The following is a 16,869-nucleotide window of genomic DNA, read 5'->3' as shown; positions in this document are numbered from 1 at the left end:
AGGGGATTATTTGCGTAGTGGTGAGCTCTTGCGGAGGAGTTGCATGCATGCGCTGCAGTTTAGTGGTGGGCTACTAGCTGTGAGATGGGGCTGAGGGATAGTGAATACCAGCTCTTGATAACATGATCTTTGTGTGTGCGTTTTGATGTGATGTGATGTGATGTATGTTCTGTGAATCATAAGAAATTGCTGGGGTGAATGTCTAACAGGCTGGGGGGCGCGGGTGTTGATGTGTTGATATATGTTCCACTCGATCTCATGTCAAGTATTCCAAAGGGAGATTGAGGTCTGAACAGTTCAGGCAACATCTCTGCTTTGTTATAAAACTTTTGCCATTATCAATAATAGCGTTGGCGCATCAAAGTGGCCCGCTCGGTGTATATATACATTAAGTATTCTGTAAATAACCCCCATCTTAGTAAAATTCTGTATATGCGCGGCACCAAATAAACAAGTGCCACCCCCTTTACAAACCATACAAAGAACAACAAACCTCTATCTCCCTCTCTCCCTCCCTCTCTCTCTCTCCCCCCTCTAACACCCCCCCGACGTCCCCACCGGCCCAACCCACGCATCCTCAATCGTCACAGCCTGTCCCCCACAAGGCGGAACCGTCAACGTCCTATTCCCACTCTCATACACCCAAGGCTGTCCACAATCCTGCTGTCTCGCAAACTTATAACTAATCTCCTGTCCCGCCGGCAAATACGCGCTCAACGTCCACAACGGCCTCTCCGCCGTATAACCCCCCGGATTAAGGGGGTACGAATTATCGATATCCCACGCCCCGAAGTCATCCGACGAGCCGACGGCGTAGATGTTCTCCCCGTAATAGGTGGATGCGTTGAGGTTGATACCGACTTGGATTTGGCATCCGACTGTTACGTTGGGGGCGCCGGCGGCGAGGGCGGGAATGTAGACGCCTTGTGTGGAGGAGGTGGCGGGGGAGCAGGTCTTGGGAGGGGAGGCGGCGCGGGAGGAGCCCCAGGTGGGGGGGAAGGAGCCGGCGCGGCGGCGGGACATAGTTACGAAGGCGGCGTAGGACCAGGTTAGGTGTGTTGCGGATAATGGGGCGCCGGAGGTGCGGTTGAATTGCTCGGAGAGTGCGCCATCGGCTGGTGTGTATTTTTGGGCGATGGCGACGAAGGAGTCGGCGTAGGTTGTGATCGCGGCGAGGATGGCGGTGAATTCCTTGGTGTTGGATTTGTAGATTTTGGTTTTGATGGAGGGGTAGAGGTCTTTGAAGAAGGACAGCGAGGTGGAGTCGACGGAGATGAAGCGCTGGGTTTTCCACTGCGCGATGGCGTCGTAGAGGAGCTCGGCTGAGGCGGTGGTGAGGAGGTACCAGGGGTGTCCGCCGTAGTAGACGTCTTCTGTGTATCGCCCCACGGCGACGCCGGAGTTGGCGGGGATGTTCTTGTTGATGCTGTAGGCGGATCGGAAGGAGTCGATTAGGGCTTTGAAGTTTGCGAGGGTCTTGCTATGGCAGGGTTGCAGGGTTGGGCTGGAGCAGCTGGCGTTGATGTCGAAGACGGTTATGGGGCCGACGAGGGTGTTTCCGTCTAGGCCGCTGCGGGCGGTGTTGGTGTTGATGTTGGCGACGAGGTGATTCCCGTTCCAGAAGTCCTCGAGGAAGCAGAGAACCTGCGGCGCCTGGTCGCAACCGGTACATTTGACGCCGAGGTCGCGGGCAAGCTGTTGACCCTCAGCGAGAGCGCGGTGGGACGTCTGGACTGTGAAGAAACTGGAGCCGTTGACTTCCTCCCACAGATCGAAGCCGGTCTGGTTCCAGTACTGGCCGACGTAGGACAGGTCGTTCGAGATGATTGGCCAGATTACATTCTTCGCCTTCTTGGCTTGGCCGTGCTTCATCAACCACTTGCTGTAGGTCATTAGGGTGATGGCGCGGAGGGCTGGCCCGTCGCGCTGGGGTCGGCCCCAGGCGCCGTTGAATCTCTTGCCGTCGACCATGTACTTGGGCTCTCCTAGGCCGAGACCTTGGGGGAGGAAGGTTCCGGATGGGTTGGAGACGGTCTGGAGAACGGCTTGGGATGTAATGTACTGCTCAATCTTGGCTTGGAGCTTTTTGTCGCCGCTGAAGGCAAACTCGTCGACGATCATCAGCATGGTCAGGGCGGCATCGCGACTCCATGAAAAGAAGTCTAAGATGAAGTCAGTCCAAGTTCCGAGTAGTTCTTCCATCACGGGATATACTCACAATCTGGGTCAACCTTAGAAGGGCTCGCGACAACGAAACCGGCACCTGCTCCTGGAACTCTCGATCCATCAGGACCAATATTGTTCAGGACACCCTGCAGCGCGATCTTCTTCTCAGCCGCGACGAATTTGTCAAGGCGAGACGATGGGCTAGATCCGTGCGATCCGTGACCATTATCACCGTTCCCACCCGGCGCAGCAATTGCGTGGGATGCCAGCAAGGAGACGAGTCCCGCGACCGAAGGAGAGATAAACTTCATGGTGAGAAGAGCTTGAAAAGGGCTTGAAGCGACTGAAACGAATGGTGGTTCGAATGAAGTGCTGATCAACAGACTTTGCTCACAACCTTATATACTTGTTTCCTCGCCATCCCATCCCATCCCGTCCTTTGCCTAGAAGCTATGCAGTCAGTCAGTCCATATTGCTTTCTGCAGTCTGGTGATGAATGACGGGAAGAATACGCATTCAACGGGCCGATTAAGTTAGCAGACACCAAACAGACAAGCCTGCACGCTTCCGTCCCTCCCATCCTCGGTCGTGAAAATCCCGTCATTTGGGGACGTGGGGTCTGGGGTAGAGATGGTGGATTTAGAGTAGCTCAGTGGTAGCTTGCTTTGCGCACAGAGACGCGATGCTTAAAGCGGCTGTGAGGCGTTTTGATAAATCACCGGTCTTGGCCAGACATTTCGCCGAAGATATAGTAAATGGCTGGTGCTACCCCGCTGAGATCTTCCCCTCTTCCCCTCTTCCCCTACAAAGTCCGCGCCAAGGCAGTGAAGACGGTGAGATCAGCCGTGTCCACCAAGCTAGTTCTTGGGTTCTAGAATGGGAGTAGAATAGCGTCCTGAGTTTCGCCGTGCCGCGGGTGCTCTGCCACATGTCGTGGGAGCCTCAGCTTAGCCAGCTTAGCCAGGACTACTTCGGGGCCTTATAGTTAGTTAATGGTCCCGAAGACATTCCGCGCCGTCGTCCGATTGGTTTGGCTTGGTTCGGTTGGTTGACGACTCATTCCAAGGAACGGCAGCGGCAGTATCCTGTTTAATTATCTTCTTCTTAAAGGCTTTAGTTTGAGCTGTTGTGAACACTTTGTTTATCCCTCGTCGTCGGTCGTGGTGACTGCGGTGGTGACTTCGGGGCCTTGGTAAATCTGGCTTGCAACTGCTGTAGACTCAATTGAAACCCCTTAAGCCACTCACAGGCTTTAGATAAAGAGTATTCCACTACAAAAATGATTTGCATGAGTTCATACTTAATTTATTGTGTATAGGTATGATAAAGGTTATATTAAGGAAATGACGGTGAACGACTCACTATCCCTTCCGCGACCGATTATCCGTATAACAGCTCCCTCAGTCGAAGCCTCTCCATATGCCGCCTAACCCTCTAGAATATCACAAACCTCCTTTAAAAATAAAGATATATAACCTCCTTATTGCTTCCAAGATCTCTCTACGTCAAATATCTAACTTCAAAACATACCATCTGATATCTAGGCCCAACAATGTCAAGCTTTAGCTGTCAAACGGCAATGGTCCGTGCGTCGCGCGGTCCAACTTTCGTACCTCTTATCAACCTCATCTATCTTCCACCATCCGAACGAGGCTCCGAACAAACCCACGGCGCGCACACGCAACACATTGGCATCTACCAGGCAGGATAGAGATGTGCAATCCGATCGCCATCAACACATAAACCGCTTCTCAGCACTACTCACTCTACAGTGCCTATTCACGCACCACAATCCATAACCCCAGGGCGCGGCCCCATCCACCAAGCTGAGACTGCGAAAATGGACAACTCCGCCCCCAGCGGCAACAACAAACACATCAAGGAATTTCCAGCCATAGACAACAAACTCCACGCCCTAACCAAGAAATCCCTCTTCGAAAAACAGCGCGCAGAGGCAGAGGCGAAGCGCGTAAGGGAGGAGGCAGAGACGAAGGCTGTGTATGAGAGTTTTGTGAAGAGCTTTGATGATGATGAGGGCGGTGGCAACCCGAATGCTTACCCTGTAGATGGCGGGGGGTATGGAAGAGGCGGAGGAGGAGGAGGAGGAGGGTATGGAAGGGGTGGAGGAGGAGGGGGGTATACAAGAGGACAACAAAGCGGCGGTTACAATGATCGCGGTGGAAGGAGGTTCGGCGGACCACCACCGCCACCAATGCGCGGCTCAATGAGCGGCTCAATGAGCCGGCCAGGGAGTCTAGGACCCATCCCCGGACCGCCGCCGAGGAAGAGGGGTTTCGAGGCGTCTTTCAACACCAGCAGCAGTACCGGCTCTCGTCGCAGCGTCGGTGGCGAGAAGGGCGACAGGGGCGCCCTCCTAGGCTTCGACGACTCGCCTCCCCGCGCCACACCACGCGGTTTCGGTGCCTCGGATGATGAGGAGGAAGATGATACTGCGGCAGGGAGGACGGCTGGTGGGAGGGCATCAGGCGGGAGAGCAGAGCCGGCGCTGGCGAAGCCGACGTTGAGACTTGCGCAGTTGCCGCCGGGGACGTCGACGGCAGCGATTAAGGCGTTGATTCCGGGGTTGACTGTTGATGCTGTGAAAATCCTGCCTCCGCCACCTGGAGGGGTAGCAGGAGGGGAAAGAAGGAGTATGACGGCCATTGTGACGCTATCCCAGGAGACGGCGGCGAATGATATTGATGCCGCTGTGCATGCATTGCAGAATAAGTATTTGGGGTTTGGATTCTGTCTCGAGCTGCATCGACATTTATCGTCTGCCGCGCTGGAGTCATCCACCGTCGGCGCCGGCAGCGGGCGCGGAGCTGGTTCCGCCGCAGGAGCAGCTGCGCATCCATTCGGCGCGAAACCAGTAGTCGTCGAAGGGGCCCCAAACACGCAACAATTCGCACCGAACCAGTACCGCGGCATCGCTCCCCCGACTTCCTACGCCTCCACCCCACGCGGGCCTTTAGGACCCATCCTCCACGTCCCAGTGCGGCAACCATCTGACATCAAAGAGCTGCGCGTCATCCACAAAACCATCGAGTCGCTTCTCACGCACGGCCCGGCCTTCGAGGCGCTGCTGATGAGCAGACCAGAAGTTCAGCGCGAACCCCGCTGGGCGTGGCTGTGGGACGCCAGGAGTGGGGGGGGTGTATACTACCGCTACCGGCTGTGGGAGATGATGACATCCTCCTCTCCCAGCTCTGGTCGCTACGTCCCCCTCTTCGAAGACAGCGCGGCGTGGAAGGCGCCTGAGTCCGGGCTACCCTTCGAGTTCGTCACGCGGCTCGATGAGTTCGTCGAAGATGCCGCTTATAACTCTGACGACGACGAGGAAGATTCCGGCGACGAAGCAGCAGCGGGGCGCGGGAAAGAAGACGAGGGTGGACCGGGTTACCTCAACCCCCTCGCCAGGGCAAAACTAACGCACCTCCTCGCCCGCCTCCCTACTACGACGGGGAAATTGAGAAAGGGGGATGTAGCACGCGTAACCGCCTTTGCCATAACTCACGCCGGGCGTGGCGCTGACGAGGTGGTCGAAGCACTTGTGGCGAACGTCGCGCATCCCTACTCTTTCACCTCCGCCAACCCCTCATACCGGCCCCCTCCCCCAGCAAATGGAGTAGAGGGGAAGGAAGCAGGGGAGAAAGAAGACACCACCCCTGCAACCCTCAACGCCCTCCACCTCATCTCCTCTCTCCTCTCCTCCTGCTCCACATCCCGCATCCGCCACGCCTGGCGCTACCGCTCTCTAATTGAATCCGCGCTCCGTCGGTCAAAGACATTCGAATACCTCGCTAGTCTGGAGCGACGTATGGGCTGGGGTCGCATGCGCGGAGAAAAATGGCGGAGGAGTGTGGGACAGGTACTTTCGCTGTGGGAGGGGTGGTGCGTGTTCCCTGCCAAGGCGCAAGAAGGGTTCGTAGAGGCTTTCAAGATACCGGTGAGGGAGGAGAAGGAGGTTGAGGAGAAGAAGGGAGGGGGGAGGTGGAAAGCTGTTGAACGGGCTGTTGGTGCGGATGCTATTGCGGGTAGTGGTGGCGGGGAGGAGGAGGATGTGGATGGTGAGCCGATGGTGGAGGATGAAGATGAGGATTTAGATGGTGTGCCTATGGAGCCGTCTGACGAGGAGGAGGGTGACGTGGATGGTGAGGCTATGGTTGTTGATGCGGATGAGGAAACGTATGAGCCTCCGCCTGCGGAACCGGTTGTTGTGGAGCAACCGCAGCAGCAGGAGAGTGAGGTTGAGAAGCCAGTTAGGAAAAGGCCGAAGGCGGAGGATATGTTTGCTGATTCGGGGAGTGAGGGGGAGTAGATAGGATAGGGGTTCTTGGATACGTGGGGGTGGTGGATATCAGACATCCACGATTGGTGTATGTAGGAAATATGTATACTAGAAGGAATCAAGCCATATTGGCGCAATAACCTACACGGGGAAGTTCCAGGCCCTTGTCCAAAGCTCAAAAGTACTACTATAGACCAGTCCACCAAACGACATTCCCAAGAAATATATGTATGTGAGGTCGCATACTCAAAGAGGCCAGCAAATAAAAAAAAAGAGCTTATTAACCTTCATACCTATCGGTCAGCTGTATCATGACGTTACTGAGACTGATATTCCGCCATGCTTTTCCAACCTGTCGATATGACATCGGATGGCCACAGTTTTAACCGACAGCAACTTCGATAGGTGACAGCGGCATCGAGAGACAACAGCTTCCGACGACAACAGTATAATAGACAACAGCACCAATCGACAACGGCACCACCCAACGACATATCTGCCTCGTACGCATCACATCGCCTCAAATAATACAGAGCTAACTTACCGAAAGTCTACTGCTGAGACGTAGGGGGGATCTGATGCGATTGTTGATGGTTGGCTGATGGGGCCTCGTCGCCACGTCCCAGTAGCTTTTGTCCAAGGCGGCAAAAGATCACGCTGACAAGATCACAAAGACAAATCCACTTCAAGAGAATATATATACCCATTGCAGCATCTCCAATCTACAACTCCCATCCCCATCTATAATAGAACCCTGTCTATCCTAACGCCCTGGTATAGGGCGAGTAGATACACCCAACCAATACCGCCCCAACGCCTTCCATCCAATTCATTATCCCATCCCAAAACTCCTTCCAGCCCATCCCATCCCATCCAAAAAACACAGCAATTATTACAACAACACCCCCCTTCCCCAAATTTTAAGCCCCAGGCCCCATCGCATCCCCACCCCCCTTATCAACCCTCACCTCCTCCACCGGCAACTCCACCCCCTTAATCGGATGCAACAGCACAGGCGGGACACACATCCTCCCCTCCGACCCCTCCCCAACCTCCATCTTCTCCCCCCCCAACTCATCAACCTTAAGCCCCATCCACCTCCTCCACAAGTTCCCCGCAAACCCAGAATTATAATACCACGTCATCCCCAACAAATTATGTTCTCTCTCCCCAAAGATCCCCATCTTACTCGCCCCCGTCGCCCCGTTGCGCCCACTATTCATCGTCGCACCCAGGTACGGCAGCGGCCACACGCGATCCACGAACATCGGGTGCGGCGCGTATACCGCCTTGTAGCCGTGATTTAGCGCCGCCTGCGCGGGCCACATCTCGGGAAAGGCATGGTGCTTCTTGATCGCCGTCTCGCGGTGCATGGTGTTGAGTAGGCGGCGGGAAAGGCGGCTAGCGGTGACGATGGAAGCACGGCGCGGGGGGAGGCCGTTGGTGCGGTTGTATCCCGTGACATCCTCAGCGAGGAGCCAGGTCGTGTAGTCAGGGTCGAAGAGCGGGTTGAGAGTGATGAGATCGGCGTCTTCGCCGACGCCCCATTCGTACTTGTCGTCTTTGAAGAGGCGGGGGGGGACGGGGTCGTTTTCGGTCTCGAACCAGTCCTCGGCATGCTGGGGGCGCTCGGGGCCCCAGATGGGTTTGTCGCCTTTGGGACCGTTGTTGACGGATTGGCCGTCTTCGTTTAGGCCCGACCAGATGTTGCCGGGGGAGTCGGTGCCAGACTCGGTCTGAACGCGCACCATGTGGCTGAAGTCTTCCCAGCTGCCGTGAACGGCCGGGATGTAAAAGCGGCTGTTGCGCTCCCAAAGGAACTTGCGGGGTTGTGCTTTCGTCCAGGTATCCATCTTTTGGAAGAGGTTGTACCAGTGGCCGGTGTATCGCACGTCCATCTCCCACTGCCAGAAGAAGTCGTATTCAGGGTGTTTCTGGGCAAACCACTGCAGTGCTTGGATTAGGCCGCGGTATACGCCGTGGATTGGCAGGTTGCGGAAGTTCGTCTCTTCCATGCCGTTGTACAGCATCACCATCTGGGTCTCAGACCACAGCGTTGCGATGCCTTGGAATTCTGCAGGGACGCGCTCTTTGAGGTGCTTCGTGTAAGTTTCTTCGTCGGCAAAGACTGGGATCGATTCATCCTTGACTTGCACTAGAAGGTGAATGTCATACTCACCACCAGAGCCCAATGATAGCTCGGTAATGAGACCGCGGAGCCACAGAATGTCCTCCTCGCGGTAGACAAATTCGTCCCACGTGCGGATAACAACTGCAGTTCTGTGGACGAGCTTTGCTCCAATTCCATGGGGCTGCGTGGCGGTAGCAGAAGTAGAATCCGCAGAAGCTGTAGTGGTAACAGGGGCAATAACGTTAGCAGCAGGTTCTGCCCTCTTGTTATTCCTGGTGACACCGCCAGCGCCTGATCTGAAGCGTTTGGCGTTGGAGATAGAACACCGTAGCTGTGCCTCGGCCCAGTCGACATTTGTGAAATCGTACTGTGGAACTTCACTCCAGACTTGATCTGCTCCATCCATATCGCCATGCATACCGCTTGCCAGCCCGCCCTTTCGCAACGAGTAGCCGTGACCGTAAGGGCCAAGTCTTCCATACCTGTCAAAACAGATATCATCAGGCAAGCCCATCATATCGTATGAGCCCATGATATGGTCAGCGAACCCAGCCGGCCTACCCTCGTAGTAGCGTAGAGGCGGGATCCTGGCATTGGTCTTGGCGTCAAGGAAGCACTCCTTTACTGGAACGTATTCCTGCAGGTACGCGCTCGAGTTGTAGTCCGGATACGGGTTGTACGGTTTGCTGGAAGGAATGCCCAGTTTGGACGACATAACTTCTGTGATGTTCAACAATTCCGTCTCATCTTCAGGGTCCCTGGGGTATTCGGGCTTGTTCTTCGCCAGCGACACCAATGCCTTGATCCCGCCATAATATCGGACCGAGAATGGAAACGACTCCCATTGTTTAGCTCCTTCCGGTCGATGGTTCCCCATGTCCTCCAACTTCTTTGAGTCTATGATGCTCATAGCGATTAAGAAGCCTATGAATGCAAGCACTCCCAGCATAATCAAGAAGCACAGGTATCGTATGATTCTCTGAGGCACTCGATATGCAAAACATCGTTGTCGCGTCCGCAAGATTGTCCTCCTCTTTATCATCGGTTGGGCCGAGTCATATGACCCAGAAGTGTCTCTGGAAGAGCTTGTAACGGGAGAGATGGGCAATGAAGAATCATAGTCGTCGCTGGAAACTTCGTAGTCATGATCAATAATGTTTTGTTTCTCCGAGTCAATCGAGTCAATCGAGTCTCTCGCGCGTGATGATTCATGAAAGGGCAGCGCAGAGTAATTATTTGACGACCGGCGCTTGGCCACCTTCAAAGGGTTCAGGGCATCGAGGGCCCCCATGTTTGTTGACTGTGATCCTGACTATGTATTTTGACACCCGCTTGTCACCAGGACTCAAGCTTTCGAGGGCAGCTCCCAGACTATATAGGTCTTTGGTTAGCTATGAAGCGACAGAACCGCCTAAGGCAAGTGGAGAAGATGCCAAAACTTACGCCAGACGTCATGCAGTAGTAGTGAAATGACGGAAAGCGCAGAAGAAACGCTGAACCAAACCGTGGGTCGCTATGCTGTTGGGTATCTTGCTGAGGAATCTAGTATATACACTCTCGCGGAAATAGCGCTCAATAGACGTGAATCTCAAATATGTCCGTTAATCGTTAATCGTAGCCGTGGTTGTCTCAATAGAGTCGAATCGGGAGAATGGTCTGATCTGATGCCTTCTAGACCGTAAATTGAGGTTGGTCGTCGGGGCAACCACGACCGCGAACCCCTACAGAAGATGACAAGGACGATCAATAAAACGCGTGATTTGCGACACACGAACGTACGTGAAGTGACAGCACAAATAAAGTAGAATAGAAAGACGATGGATATTTAATTAACTCATAAATTATCCAGATATCCTACATATTGCTGTTTAAATGGGTGCTTATAAAGTAATCTTAGTTTCGAAAATTTAAAATCTGGAGTAGAATTCGGGGTTCACACGTTTATAGTATGAATACCCCTACTTTTTGAAGCTTTTTATGGCCTCATTCTGTTGCCTCTACTCGTATACCGTATCACCACCAAACGCCGAAGATTATACAGCGCTCCGAACCGTCAGTCATCCATTTTCCAGATTCCTTGCAACGCCAACGACAAAATATCGAGTATCAGGATCTACCAATCATCATCCTCATCCGAGCCATAATCCACCAAGCCGAGCGCCGGTTTGGGCTCAACTGCTTTCTCAGGTGTAGGCTTTACCGGGAGTTTCTCTGTAGCTGTCGCAATGGTCGGTTTGGCCTCGGCTCCTTTATGCGGACTTGCTAGGTCGTTCTTTCCCTTCTGAGTTTCGACTTTGACACTCGCGCCTTCCGTTCCGGGATCCTCTGTCGCTCCTGCCTGTTTGCCAGTAGCCGAGTCACTCGATGATGCCTTCCTTAGCTTAAGCCCCTTGAGCGCTCCTTCCTTCCCTCGTTTCCTCTTCTTAGCCGCCGTAGCCCACTCATCATCCGCAACTGCTGTAGTAGTTTCCGCACCAGTCTCGCCCTTTGCCGCTTTATCCAGCTCTTCTTGTCTCCTCCTGAACACCTCTAGCCCCTCATTCGTCTCCTTCCTCACACGCGCTTCCTCCGCCCGCGTCGACTCGAGGACCGAGTCTAAGAAGTCAATCTCATCATTGTCGAGCGCACGGAACTGGTTCTTGAGTCTGCTCGCTTCTTCAAAGGCGTCTTGTTTCGCAGCTTAGGGACAGGCTACGTGATCAGCATTGGGAGCTCTCGGTACAAAACGTGAGGGCTGGGCAATGAGGGCAAAAAAACCTTTGTTAGCTTCGAGAGTCTCGAAAAGTGAGCGCCCAGAGTTCTGCGCCGCTGCCTCGTCGGCCTTGCGCCGGCGGTTGGCTTCGAGCTCAACCTGCGCCGCAAGCCATTCGTCAGAGCGCTCGATGGGCGCGTCTGTCGTGCCACCGGAGACAAAGCCAGAGGACATTGTGAGTGATAGGCGGGGCCTAGAAGGAGCTATATGAAATTCGCACCTGGCCGGAGTTTGTGGGGTGCTGGCGTATCTTCGGGTTAACACAGGCAGGGTGTTAGTCGTCCGGGACACTCGGTGCCGGTCGTACGCGTGGGCTGACACACAAATTTTAGCCTAAAGAACTCTCGACGTCACCCCAACTCCCCCCAACTCCCACATTCCATCCAAACCCCCACTAACACACCCCACCGCCATAATCCACCGTCTACCCCACCGGTACCCCTCCATCCATGGTAAACCAACTTTGATAGGATGAGACGGGGACGACGCCAGCCAAGATCTACAGGTGGGATTGCGACGGAACAATTGGCAGCGAGGGGTTAAGGAGTACTTGAGTCCGAAGAGAAGGCCGGAGAATTTACTTAGTAACCGGTATAAGAAGGCAGGAGGCCCTTGGACTTTTTTTTCCCCAAGTTAATCTGCTCAATCCTTTGTTTATTTGATACCCTTGAGTCTCTTTACAATACCTTTTATCTATCCCAATAACACGTCAAACTGGCTTTTAGAAGAATCACAATGGCTGCCGTCAACCACACCTCGTAAGTGTTCCCATCCCCCCCCTCACTTTGAAAAGCGCTCACCCTGTCTGCAGCAAGACGTTCACTTTGAACACTGGTGCCAAGATCCCCGCCATCGGTCTGGGGACGTGGCAATCCCAGCCTGGGGAAGTTGAGAAGGCCGTTGAGAGCGCTCTCCGCAGTGGTTACCGTAAGCCTCTCCCCCCCTCCATATTACCCCGCAATTTTCACATTTCACACATCCCTAACACACCCCCCAGGCCACATCGACACAGCCTTCGCCTACCAAAACGAGACTGAGGTCGGTGTCGGAATCAAGGCCTCCGGCGTTCCCCGCGAGCAGATCTGGCTCACCACCAAGCTCGACAACCCATGGCACAAGCGCGCTGCCGAGGCCATTGATGCCTCGCTCAAGAACCTGGGTACCGACTACGTCGACCTATACCTCATTCACTGGCCATGCAGCACCAACCCAAACATGAAGGAGGTCTACTCCGACTGGGATTACGTTGACACGTGGCGCGAGATGCAGAAGCTAGTCGAGACCGGCAAGGTGAAGAACATCGGTGTTAGCAACTTCGGCCAGAAGCACTTGGAGAGGCTCTTGGCCGATTCTTCTTGCAAGGTAAGCCATTTCCCCGCGTTCAAGTCATTGGAAAGGCGCGCAAGCGATGGTGAGGGGTAGAAACTGACAATACCAGATTGTGCCAGCCGTTAACCAGATCGAACTCCACCCCAACAACCCCTCCCCCAAGCTCGTCGCCTACAACACCTCCAAGGGCATCCACTCCACCGCCTACTCCTGCCTCGGTTCCACCGCCTCGCCGCTGCACAAGGACGCCACTCTCCTCCAGCTCGCTGAGAAGAAGGGCCGCTCGCCGCAGCAGGTTATGTTGGTGTGGAACATCACCAAGGGCCGCAGCGTCATCCCCAAGTCGGTGTCCGCGGACCGCATCCAGGCCAACTACGAGATTGATGGGCTTGAGTTGACTGAGGAGGATATCAAGGTTATTGATTCGATGCAGGGCCGCTTCAAGGTGTGTGATGGTAGTTTCTTGCCGCAGAACTACATGGAGAAGGTGTTCTACCACGATGATGAGTAAATGCACGTCGTGATGGTATGATATAATGAAATAACAGCTAGTTTAAGGCACGATTTAGAGAATAAAAAATATGTATAGCTGCAAACTTGCCACTGGTGCCTGGCTCTTCAAAATGTAGTCAATTGTCAAAATGCTTGGTCGCACGATGCGTGATGTGTATTCCCATTTGCACCAGGTTTGATAATCAGAAACTGAAGCGAGAGTCATCTTCAAAAAGTGAGCATCATAAAGTGGCAAACAAAAAAAAGTCTTTGTATGTTTAGACGCGAAAAGAGAGAGCGGAACAGTCACGTCTGTAGACGTGGTGGTGATGCACCCTGACAGGAAAATACAAAAAAATTACAAAAAATATAGCAATTGCATGTTTCGATCATGCGACCTCCGGGTTATGAGCCCGGCGCGCTTCCGCTGCGCCAAATTGCTGTTTGAATGAAAAGATGTGACATGTTGTGGTATATGAATCACACAAGAGTGTGATCCGCTAACCGAGTTCGATAGTCGATTTTTCTTTGGTGGGGGCAGTGTTTACCCCCACCATCAGCTCCAGTTACTGTAAAGGACATACTAGCACATGGAGTACCAATCCTACTAATGCGCAGTTAGAGTACCACAATACAGGATGCGCGCTCCTCTGGGCGACCCGCATCACCAGCATCGTCCACTCACAACTACAGCTGTTGGATCGCCGAGCCTCCACGACTCCAGAGCACCATAACACAACCAATTGCAGCGGCAGTTAGGCCTTGTGCTCCAGCCTTGGTTTGTGACGCCCTATCTACTTTCGTCATAGCAAATAGCCAGCTCAGCTGTGAGGAACCAGCAGGACAAGGCGCGAACGAGGGGTAAAGTCGTGGGCCGCGCGGGCTGTGTGAGGGTTGTTTATAATGGGCTGGGCTTCACCTTTGCTGTGGTTCACCGACACTCCTGTACAACCGCGCAAAATGGCTTCTCCTCTCATTATCAGGAACTTGACTTCCACGCCGATTGAGCTGAAGCTCATCGAGCGCTTCCAGGCCCCTGGCCAGGCACCGGCTAAGACTGAGGAGAAGAGCAACAACAACGAGTCAAGCCTGGGAAGCTTGGCCAAGAACTTCACGACTCTGATGAACAATGTTACGAACACTATCCAGAGCCCAACTAACCTCGAGTTGGCAGCCAATGCACAGAGCTTCAGCCACAAGGATGTCAACATCAGGATCGAGCCGTTTGAGGTTTGCAAGACCGATATCCCGCTCAAGGAGCGCGACGACCACGAGATTATGCGATTGACCTTCGAGAACGCAGGGCAGCGTTACAGGCTCGACGTCCCATCTCCAACCAGCAAATCTACCTCTTTGACTCCTCTTCAGCAGAACTCGCAGTTTGAGTATACTGGAGTCTATCTGCCGCAGAGCTCTTACCTCTCTCTCTACTCATCTGCGCGCCTCAACTCCTGGATGGGCAAGCTCAAGCCCCAAACTCCTCTGTCGGCGCTCTCAATCCCAGGAACTCACAATTCCGCAACCCACTACCTTGCGCTCCCATCCGTACGCTGCCAGGCTGTTTCGGTGACCGACCAGCTCAACAACGGCGTGCGCTTCCTCGATGTCCGCGTCCAGCCCGAGAACCTCGAGGATCCCAACGCCGACGGCCTGATCCTCGTCCACGCCGTCTTCCCAATCTCGCTCACGGGCAACAAGTACTTCCGCGACTTCCTCAATGAAGTAACCGCCTTTCTCGACCAGAACCCCTCCGAGACCGTCCTCATGAGTCTCAAGCGCGAGGGTGTCGGAAAGTCCACCGACCAGCAGTTCTCCAAGATCCTGCACGACCACTACATCTCCAAGGACAAGGGGCGCTGGTTCACCGACAACCGCATCCCGCGCCTAGAAGAGGCCAGGAAGAAGATCGTGCTCGTCCGTCGCTTCGGCGTCGATGACGCTGTCAAGGGGTACAACAACAACGCCGGCTTCGGTCTCGACGCTTCCAGCTGGCCTGACAACTGTGAGGACGGCCTCTGCGTCGGCGGCACCATCCGCGTCCAGGACTTCTACGAGGTCGAAGAGAGCGTCAACATTGATAAGAAGATTAAGTTCTGCCACACCCATCTTGAGAAGGCGGGTTCGCTTGTGTGCCCGCTGCCTGGTGCGGCGAACGCAGCCCAGGCGCCAAACCCCTTCTTCATCAACTTCTTGACTGCGAGCAACTTCTTCCGTCCGGGATGCTGGCCCGACCGTGTCGCTGCGAAGGTTAACCCCGCGACGGTGGATTTCTTGTGCCGCAGGCATAACGAGAAGGAGTACTATAGCACGCTGGCGGAGAGGCGCGCGATTGGGGATGGTAGCACGGGGATTGTGGTGTGCGATTGGGTGGGAGAGAAGGGTGATTGGGATCTAGTTAGGTGTATTGTTGGACACAATGCCAAGTTGGAGTTGAGGGAGAACAAATAGATGGTTTATAGACCGATGTGGCTATGATTTGAATAGGGAGGAAGAAGGTAGACGAATAACAAAATATATTTCATGAGGCGTTGCCAAGTGTCTTCTTACATTCTATGCCAAACCAACACTATGAAAACAATATAATACAGTCCTCACTATCATACCCATCTACTCCGCCTTCACCTCATCCTTCACCTCCGGCCCCTTCGCCTCATCCTCCAACATCATCCTCCTCCCCTCTACCGTAAAAAACAAGCTCTTCCCCGCGCTCTCCAACGCATTCGTAACCCCAGCCCCAGCACTCTGCAACAAATGCACAACCTGCGCCCTCAACCCATCCAATCCACCCGGAATCATACCCACCCACCTCGCGCCCTCCATATCGAACACCTTCCCCTCCACCCTCGCGCCTAGCAGCTGCAGCTTCTGCAGACCCGTCTGCACCGCATTATCATGCCACCCCGGGTGCGCCTTCCGCGTCGGCGCAGGGTACTCTGGTGCCAACGGCGCCAACACCGTCAGCGCCGCCTTCAGGTGCGCTGGGCTCACAGTTGGGAAACTCAGCACCGCGACAGGGCCAGCGAGCAACGGCGCGAATCCGTGCGAAGTCCTCTTTCCCACGACAGCCTCGTGCGCAGCTTTACTGAGCGTGTGGCTCGCCTCCCCCGATCCCACAGCAGACGGATCAAAGTACTCCACCACGCGTAGCGCCGCAGCAAAAATCCCCGTCTGCACAATCTGCAGCTTCACAGCCGACCCCGACGGGACCGGCTCCCCAGCCAAAGCAAGCCCAGCATCCACCTTCGCGAGCGCGGCAGCAAGCTCACGACGCAGCGACGTCCATTCCGCGGTATTGAGGTTGTTGTGCTGGAAGAGGATGAGGAGGGGTGTCGAGCGGAGCAGCGAGGCGTATTGGCGCAGGAGTTGGGTTTTTCGGAACTGGGCGGGCTTGAGGGAGATGGGTTGGGTGGTTGGGAGGCGGGATTTTAGCGGTGGAAGGGAGGGGTGCGAGGAGGTGTTCGCGGTTATGGTTGCGGTGGCGTATTGGCGTGGGAGGAGGGTGGTGGTTGCGGTGGTGTTGGGAGTGCGGAGGAGGGAGGTGAGGGCGGCTCGCGAGGGGCGGTGTAGCCGTGGTGGCATGGTGGGCAACTTGTTCTGGGGAGGGGTGTTAGGTCAATTGAGGGTTTTGGGAGGGATTGGGATCGTGACGTACGGTGGAAGTTGCGTGGAGTTGGTGAACTGGTGAAAGCTCCTGGTCTCTCCTCGAAT

General features: G+C 54.6%; 7 protein-coding genes and 1 non-coding gene across 8 annotated transcripts; 3 read left to right on the top strand and 5 right to left on the bottom strand.

The window, feature by feature from the left end:
• Positions 1 to 534: 534 nt before the first annotated feature.
• Positions 535 to 3,466, bottom strand: VE01_00179 (uncharacterized protein; the record flags this gene model as incomplete). Its single annotated transcript, XM_018269711.2, has 2 exons — positions 2,219 to 3,466; positions 535 to 2,162 (listed from the first exon to the last, which is right to left on the bottom strand). The coding sequence occupies exons 1-2, from the start codon at positions 2,475 to 2,477 to the stop codon at positions 535 to 537; spliced, it is 1,887 nt and encodes a 628-aa protein (XP_018135115.1). The 5' UTR covers positions 2,478 to 3,466.
• A 353-nt stretch (positions 3,467 to 3,819) lies between these two features.
• On the top strand, positions 3,820 to 6,733 carry VE01_00178 (uncharacterized protein). Its single transcript, XM_018269710.2, has one exon. It carries the CDS (start codon positions 4,007 to 4,009, stop codon positions 6,485 to 6,487), a length of 2,481 nt encoding a protein of 826 aa, XP_018135118.1. The 5' UTR covers positions 3,820 to 4,006; the 3' UTR covers positions 6,488 to 6,733.
• A 644-nt stretch (positions 6,734 to 7,377) lies between these two features.
• On the bottom strand, positions 7,378 to 10,359 carry VE01_00177 (uncharacterized protein; the record flags this gene model as incomplete). Its single annotated transcript, XM_018269709.2, has 2 exons — positions 10,032 to 10,359; positions 7,378 to 9,959 (listed from the first exon to the last, which is right to left on the bottom strand). The coding sequence occupies exon 2, from the start codon at positions 9,877 to 9,879 to the stop codon at positions 7,378 to 7,380; it is 2,502 nt and encodes an 833-aa protein (XP_018135111.1). The 5' UTR covers positions 9,880 to 9,959; positions 10,032 to 10,359.
• Positions 10,360 to 10,421: 62 nt separating this feature from the next.
• On the bottom strand, positions 10,422 to 11,648 carry VE01_00176 (uncharacterized protein). The gene is made up of 2 exons (XM_018269708.2): positions 11,346 to 11,648; positions 10,422 to 11,267 (listed from the first exon to the last, which is right to left on the bottom strand). The coding sequence occupies exons 1-2, from the start codon at positions 11,512 to 11,514 to the stop codon at positions 10,702 to 10,704; spliced, it is 735 nt and encodes a 244-aa protein (XP_018135116.1). The 5' UTR covers positions 11,515 to 11,648; the 3' UTR covers positions 10,422 to 10,701.
• A 48-nt stretch (positions 11,649 to 11,696) lies between these two features.
• Positions 11,697 to 13,298, top strand: VE01_00175 (uncharacterized protein). The gene is made up of 4 exons (XM_018269707.2): positions 11,697 to 12,098; positions 12,152 to 12,267; positions 12,338 to 12,702; positions 12,779 to 13,298. Exons 1-4 carry the CDS (start codon positions 12,076 to 12,078, stop codon positions 13,178 to 13,180), a joined length of 906 nt encoding a protein of 301 aa, XP_018135274.1. The 5' UTR covers positions 11,697 to 12,075; the 3' UTR covers positions 13,181 to 13,298.
• Positions 13,299 to 13,531: 233 nt separating this feature from the next.
• Positions 13,532 to 13,604, bottom strand: VE01_00174 (the record flags this gene model as incomplete). The annotated part of the gene is made up of 1 exon: positions 13,532 to 13,604. It is a non-coding gene; the product is annotated as a tRNA-Met (tRNA).
• Positions 13,605 to 13,625: 21 nt separating this feature from the next.
• VE01_00173 (uncharacterized protein) lies at positions 13,626 to 15,689 on the top strand. Its single transcript, XM_018269706.2, has one exon. The coding sequence runs from the start codon at positions 14,065 to 14,067 to the stop codon at positions 15,607 to 15,609; it is 1,545 nt and encodes a 514-aa protein (XP_018135114.2). The 5' UTR covers positions 13,626 to 14,064; the 3' UTR covers positions 15,610 to 15,689.
• VE01_00172 (uncharacterized protein) lies at positions 15,688 to 16,856 on the bottom strand. Its single transcript, XM_018269705.2, has 2 exons — positions 16,814 to 16,856; positions 15,688 to 16,755 (listed from the first exon to the last, which is right to left on the bottom strand). Exon 2 carries the CDS (start codon positions 16,738 to 16,740, stop codon positions 15,769 to 15,771), a length of 972 nt encoding a protein of 323 aa, XP_018135117.1. The 5' UTR covers positions 16,741 to 16,755; positions 16,814 to 16,856; the 3' UTR covers positions 15,688 to 15,768.
• Between the last annotated feature and the right edge of the window lie 13 nt (positions 16,857 to 16,869).

Source organism: Pseudogymnoascus verrucosus, assembly GCF_001662655.1.
Source record: "Pseudogymnoascus verrucosus strain UAMH 10579 unplaced genomic scaffold scaffold_1, whole genome shotgun sequence".
NCBI lineage: Eukaryota > Fungi > Ascomycota > Leotiomycetes > Thelebolales > Thelebolaceae > Pseudogymnoascus > Pseudogymnoascus verrucosus.
Note: the sequence above shows the minus strand (reverse complement) of the source record. Positions and strands in the feature narration are given on the sequence as shown.

Excerpts from the sequence above, each read along its gene's own strand:
- VE01_00176 (XM_018269708.2), bottom strand. The coding sequence starts at position 11,514 with ATGTCCTCTGGCTTTGTCTCCGGTGGCACGACAGACGCGCCCATCGAG. Across the intron at positions 11,268-11,345 it reads GACTCTCGAAGCTAACAAAG|CTGCGAAACAAGACGCCTTT; the intron begins GTTTTTTTGCCC and ends CCTGTCCCTAAG.
- VE01_00172 (XM_018269705.2), bottom strand. The coding sequence starts at position 16,740 with ATGCCACCACGGCTACACCGCCCCTCGCGAGCCGCCCTCACCTCCCTC.
- VE01_00173 (XM_018269706.2), top strand. The coding sequence starts at position 14,065 with ATGGGCTGGGCTTCACCTTTGCTGTGGTTCACCGACACTCCTGTACAA.
- VE01_00178 (XM_018269710.2), top strand. The coding sequence starts at position 4,007 with ATGGACAACTCCGCCCCCAGCGGCAACAACAAACACATCAAGGAATTT.
- VE01_00175 (XM_018269707.2), top strand. The coding sequence starts at position 12,076 with ATGGCTGCCGTCAACCACACCTC. Across the intron at positions 12,268-12,337 it reads CGCTCTCCGCAGTGGTTACC|GCCACATCGACACAGCCTTC; the intron begins GTAAGCCTCTCC and ends CACACCCCCCAG. Across the intron at positions 12,703-12,778 it reads TGGCCGATTCTTCTTGCAAG|ATTGTGCCAGCCGTTAACCA; the intron begins GTAAGCCATTTC and ends TGACAATACCAG.